The sequence below is a fragment of the Dasypus novemcinctus genome, chromosome 21, assembly GCF_030445035.2.
Source record: "Dasypus novemcinctus isolate mDasNov1 chromosome 21, mDasNov1.1.hap2, whole genome shotgun sequence".
Taxonomy (NCBI): Eukaryota; Metazoa; Chordata; class Mammalia; order Cingulata; family Dasypodidae; genus Dasypus; species Dasypus novemcinctus.
The window spans coordinates 73,086,733-73,093,169 of NC_080693.1; the positions used below are offsets into that span (position 1 = coordinate 73,086,733).

The 6,437-nt window shown below is 54.6% G+C and overlaps 1 protein-coding gene across 1 annotated transcript in view; it reads right to left on the bottom strand.

The window, feature by feature from the left end:
• FAM20A (FAM20A golgi associated secretory pathway pseudokinase) overlaps positions 1-6,019 on the bottom strand; it is a 64,099-nt gene extending 58,080 nt beyond the window's left edge. Inside the window, exon 1 of the mRNA XM_004459490.5 lies at positions 4,965-6,019. Within this exon, the coding sequence (XP_004459547.2) occupies positions 4,965-5,362 (398 nt within the window). The 5' untranslated portion in view covers positions 5,363-6,019. The remainder of the gene's footprint in view (positions 1-4,964) is intronic.
• Positions 6,020-6,437: the final 418 nt, after the last annotated feature.

Sequence of the window (6,437 nt, forward strand, 5' to 3'; positions counted from 1 at the left end):
TGTGGAGGGTCGGGGGAAGTGGGGGATCTGCCTCCAAGTGCATTCTTGTTGTTGGCAGAATTGACTTGCTTGTAGGACTGAGGTCCCTGACTCTTCGCTGGCTGGCAGATGGAGGCTGATGTCAGCTCCTAAAAGTTGCTCGTATCCCTTGCCTTGTGGCCCCTTCCCTCTTCAAGACTGCAACGGTGTGTGGGATCCTTCTTGTGCTTGGAAGCTCTGACTTCCTCCTTTTCGAACAGCCAGAGAAAATTCACTGCTTCTAAGATACTCATGAGATTAATTCAGGCCCACCTGGAGGCTCTCCCTATCTCAAGGTCAATTGATCATCTGGGACCTTAATTACATCTGAAATATCCTTTCATGGCAGTACCTAGATTAGCATTTGATTAAAGAACTGTGAGAAAGTGAAGGTGTACGAACCGCAGGGCTGGACATCTTGGATGACCAGCAGAGAATTCTGCCAACCACCAGTAACCATTTCTAGGGAAGTTGTGTGGCCTAAATGAACAAATGTGTGTAAAGTGCCTGGCACATAACAAGCACATTTCAGGAAGTGGGATTCACATGTAAAGAATTAACCAGTTGGGCTGTCAGGGTAGATGAGACGTTGGTTGGGGTGAAAGAAGTGTGTAAAGGGTTAGGAGCAATGGAACAGCTGGAGAACGCCCTCCAGTTCTTGGCTGAGTTTCATTTTGGTCTATTTGGAAACAGGAAGTGCCCGTCCTCCTTGGACGAGCAACCTTGATATGCTCCCTGATCAGGTCTCCACTACAGTCGTGGCAGTGAGGACTGGGCCCTGGAATCAGGGAGAAGGGGCAGGAATGCCTTCTGCATTAGCCTCTCAGAAACCATGTGTTCAGAGCTTTCGATTCTGAGAAGAGTGGAGGGATTTTCTCCAGTTGCAAGTCCAGGGATTTGGAAACCACCAAAATAACAGCTTTTCCAAAACCAACCGAGCAAGGCTCTAATTGGGGAAATGGGAAAAGGAAGCCAGGACCGCTACTCCCTCTGAAAACCACACACAGCCCATGATGGAGGTGGTTGGTCCATTTTCAAACTGCAGAAGGCCATTTCCCTTCTTAGCCTGGCACCACTGGTGGAAGAATCAGACGAAAGGGCCAAGACCCTGTTGACACTGGGAAAAAGGTAAATGGTCCCCATCCACGAGTCAGGAGCTGGGCTTTTATCTGCACTGTGGGTTGAACGCCCTGCTTTCAAGAAATCCATGTTCCAAACAATCTGGGGCCCGCATGAGGTGAGCAGGAAGGGGATAAAGAGGTGGGATAAGGAGAGAAAGAGGGTGAGCATAAACAGATCAACACTTCAGATGCCAAGCGGGAAGGAGCTTTTCTTTAAAAGACTCTTGGACTAGATAATTCTCATTTCCAGCTGAATTCTTTTTCATCTCGCCAGGCTCTTTCTCCCCCATTTCCTCTATCTGCCTTGGCTTCCGCATCTTCTCAAAGCTTCCCCTAGAACAACTTCAGCCAATTTACTTCCCTTTAGCAACTGTCACTTTTGAAAAGCTGCCCAGTCTGTTTGCTGTGATTTTCAGAGAGACTCAGGGCAAGACTTTTCATGTAGTGACAGCAAGTAGGTAGGAGGAAAGGGGAAGACAGGAGCTTCTGGTGGTGGGAAACACACATACACACATGCACACACACACACACACACACGCTGAAAATGTAACCTTCCTGATATCTAAGGAAGATGTCAAAAAAGAAAAGCAGAGAATAGAGAACCCGCAATTGTGCTGTAGCGTCTGGAGCCTCTTGACCAGGGAGGCGTGACCCTGTTTGACCTTGACTGCCAAGACTAGAGAGTTACAGAGGAACTGACCAAAGCTATCTGGGATAAAGGCCAGGCCGGGCTGCCCCGTTTTGACATGTCAAAGGATGGAAGTTGTCTGCTCGGGCAGCTTGAGGGCCAAGGAAGAAGCCCAAAATTCAACGTCTGAGGATACAGGGCTAGCACTTGTGCTCCAGGTAAGCCCTGTCCCGGTACATGAAGTCCATCATGGCCTATCAAGGAAAAGAACTAGGAGCAGCACAGTTCTGGAAGCAGCAGGGGGCAGGAATTTGGGGAGCAGCACACTTTCCTTGCTGCCTGTGGCTGCCCCTCTTCACTATTCGAGACAGGTGTCTCATGTCACTGCACCTGACGCTGCCTGACGCTGGCTCTCGCGCTGTGATCCGCGGCTGCCTGTCTGACAGAAACACTTTCCCTGATTACATTTCAAAGCTGGATTGTGCCACACTCAGTTACATCTTGAGGGGACATGGGAGGAAGGGAGGGAAGAAAAGCAGGTTGAGGAGGTTCACGGGATAGAGAGCATACCGATGGCCCATTCCACGCAGGCTGTGCCTTTTGCATTTCTTAAGTATTTGAGATCAAACGAGCCAACATTGATGGAGCACCTGAAACACTGAAACACGTGTAGAAGCTCCACCTTGCAGGGTGTGAAATCAAAAGGGAGTGCGCAGGGACAAAGGCAGGCCATTCCCTCCCTCCCAGTGCTAACCAGCTCAAGTCGGAGAAAGATTCTTTTCGATTTCATAGCATTGCTGATGAGGGTGTCAGAAAAAAAACTGCCCACTTGGAGAGACTCATGGTCTCTTCCCCGCCAGGGTGAAGAATGCTGATTTGGTGTATTTTACTACTGGTGCAGCTCCTGGTATGAGTGACAGTTTGCTGGTATAATTCTTTGGACAGCAGTTAATGATAGGTAACTCTTGACACGGTGGCGACTGCCTATGTCTATAGATCACTAGATTTTAAATAAGTCCCTGGTTGTGGCTACTAACTGCAAGAGAAAAACAAGTAGCAATGCTATTTATTTCTTCTCTGCTGCCCGTCCTACTCATTTGTTTGTGCTGAGGTCTGGAGCCTTCAGCCACCTGGGCTTTGCCAGCACTCCCACATGTGCTCATGCTGCATCTGAGCATGCTCTCGTTTAAAGTAATGAGAGTCTAACTCTAAGTGTGACTCAAATTCACACTGGTTAATCTTGGGTGCTCCCCTTTTAACTCTGATATTAGTAACAATACATATACTTGATGTTTCCAGTAAGCTGGGGTGTCCTTTGCCTCTGAGATGCAGTTGCAACATTGGTAGGTGGAGCTGACCCCCCTAGTGGAGCTTCGAGGAGCTGGGGGAGCTGCTGTGGTCTCTAGTACTGCAAGGGACCAGAAGGGGCATTTACTGCAGCCCTCACATCCAACCGACCACACCAAAGCACGCTATTACCTCTGAAGACTGCAAGGTCACAGCACCCACTGATTCTCTGCTAAATGACCAAGGTCTTTCCCAGTCAGGAAATGTATTTTTGCAATGCAAACCAGTGTAGACATCAAGCTCAAAATCAACTGTAGGATTGCTGGGTGAGAAGGATTTTTTGTTTTTCTGCCCAAACATTCCCCTGAAGTTTCCTGCAGGACTGAAGTAACCTAAGGAAGTTTAAGGTGACAGAAAAGTAACTTAAGGAATGCAGATCTACTTTGCAAAAGCGAGGCTGCCAGTGACTTTACCAACAATCCCTCACCCTGCAATCCCCAAAAGACATGTAGCTAATTTCTCTGAGAGCAAAATTTCCTAGTTCACTGAACTAGACTCTCATGTGATTGATGACATAAAGGTAATATTGAAAATGACAGTGTCTGAGAAGCAATCTCAAATTGCCTTTTGATTGCACTCAATTAGCCACGGAATGGAGAACCACTTTCTTTCTAATATAAAGTCGAGGGCTATAGAATTACAATTGAAATTCCCTACAGTGATTTCAGCCAGTAACTGAACTTCTACCTCCTTTCACTTTCGGAAGGTTCCCCCAGTCCTCCAGGCAGCCTCAGCACTAGAGTAATCAGCAAACAGTTCAAGTAGGTGTCTGATCCGCGCTGAGTTTCAACAAAGATATATGGTCTCGCCATAGTCCAGAGGGACTAGAAAAACCACCGATGACATCTCATTTTGAAATCTCTCGTTGAAGAAAAGTGATGGGTGTGGTTGTGCAAAAGTGAACGTTGCCTGTGAGTGATCTTTAGACAAGTTCCCTACTTCATAGGAGAGTCCTCACCTCCTAGAGAAGACTTTCTGCCATGGGCGGGGGGTGTGGGGGGTTATAGGGGGTGTGGGGGGCGAGTCTCGGCAATGACTATCTTGCCTTTCCCAACATCCCCCACCCTTTTACAAAAACAACCTTCTTAACTTTACCCGAAATATGTCCCCCCCCCCCCCCCCCCGCCCCCCACATTTAGCTTTGGGTTTTAAAGATTCCCAAGCAGCTTTGTTTCATCTCCTCTGGTAAAGCATCAAGTCTGAGATCCTTCAGTCCAAATCTTCACTATAATAAAACTGCCTTCAAGTAACACTCTCCAGAAAGCGACAAGCCACGTTTAAAGGGAAGAGCTTTTACTTGCTGCCCCAGCTGACCTCTTTTGGTCTCTGACACTGGGCAGATGAACAAGGAAACGGGAAAGAGCTCTTCTAGGGAAGAGCACTGCTTTCTGGACGGCTCCCAAGTCTGCCCAAAGAGCAGAGGTTAAGTTCTGAATTCAAAGCAGCCCTAGAGTTGGGACTGCTTGGAAATCTCATTCTGGAAAACCGAACGCAGCAGCCGCTTTCCCCATCAGGACCGGGAGAAAGGGGGGAGGGGGGGGACGCATCAGGGACCTAGCTAAGGACAGGACAGCCAGGAGCTCAAGGGGGAGGGCCTGGAGAGCGTCTCTTCTCGGGGCTGCAGCAGACAAACTTTTTCTCGCTCTGAGCTCTTACTGGGGCTAACCTCTGGGGGCCGCAGCAGCTGGTGGGGTTCAGATGGGGACTAACCCCGAGCCAAGGGCCGGGGCTTAAGGGTGGGAGAAGCCGCCCCAGGCAAGGCCGGGTGCGGCGGGCGGCGCGGGCAGGTCTGGGGGCGGGGGGCGGCGGGGGACGTCGCCGACTCTCCGCCTCCCGGGCTGGGTCCTCACCTGTTCCAGCGGGCCACTTTCCTGCGGTAATAGCGCAGCGCCTCCTGGCCGGCCAGGAGCGAGTCTTCGCGCCCAGGGAGCGGCGACTCCTCCACGGCGTGGTACAGCGGGTGGGCGAAGAGGGCCTGCAGCTTGGAGCCGGGGCCGCTGCGGCCCCCGCCGTCCGCTTGCGCCCGGGGCCCGGCCTGGGAAAAGTTACGCGCCGCCAGGCCCGGGTCCGAGGAGGCTGCGGCGGGGACCGGGGGCGGGGGGCGGCCGGCGCAGGGGCAGGCGCGCGGGTCCTGCCGCGGCCACAGCTGGCGCTGCACTTGGGGCCAAAGGTGGAAGTAGAGGTCGGCGGAGAGCAGTGTGCCCAGCAGCAGCAGGGTCAGCAGGCGGTCCCGGCGCAGCCCGGGCATGGCCCAGCCGGGGCTCGCGGGCCGTGTCCGGGGTCACGGGCAGGAGCCTGGGCGCGGAGGGGCGACGGGGGCGCAGGCAAAAGCGGCGCCTGGAGTCCCGCGGGCCTGCCGGGAGCGAGGGGCCCGGAACGCACCGCGCGCTGGGAGGCCCCCTTGGAGGGGTGTCGTCTCGGAACTTGGGTACCGGGTGCGCCAGGCGCCGCGGCTCGCGGCGGTGGCGGGCGTCCGGGCTCCGCGCAGAGGGGAGACGAGGGTGTCTCCCGGGCGCCCGGTTCTCGCGCCTTCTCTCCGGGCGCCCGCGGCAGGTGAAGAGCCTCGGGGCGCGGGTCCTGCTGCCAACCGCAGGCGGGCGGGAGGCGGGGCAGGGGGCGACGGCGGAGGGCCGCGGAGCGCGCGGGCGGCGCTCGGCCCCGGGAGGAGCCCGGCGGCTGCGGAGCGCTGGGCGGCTCTCCCGAGGATGCTGTCGCCTCGGCTGCTGCTGCGACTGTTCGCGCGGCTCCTCCCGCGGGCGGCGGGGACGCCCGTGCACCCGCTGGCGAGGGCGGCGGGAGAGGGGAGCTGGCGAAGCCGGGGCTCCCCGGGGCGAGCTCGTCTGCGCGCCGGGACTCCTCGAGGCCGAGGTAGCGCGCGGCCTCTCCCGCCCGGCGGGGCGCCGGCACCTCCGCCCACTCTCCGCTGGCACCTGCCTCTGGCGCAGCTCGCCGGCCAACCCCCGGCCCCCTCCACCTGGTCACCCGCCCCGCCTATCGCGCCCATCCCCGCCCTGGGCCTTGCACTTGCCCTGCCCGGGCTTCAGCCCCGATACTTTGGAGACACTCAAACGAGGGGGGAGGACTCAGGACTTTTATTTTCATTGATACGTTTTAGGAAAAAGACACAGCCCCGAAATAACCTCTCTCCTGTAAGTTTTGCCAGATACAAAAAAAATATATATATATTTTTGGGGGTGTCTGTCTTTATTTACTCTGTTCTCCCACAAAGTGCTGGGCACACGCGGGATCCACAACAACTCCAAGCCAAGTGCCTGGAGCATAGTAGGTGCGCAGGAAGCACCCACTTTAGTGGAGGAAAAAGC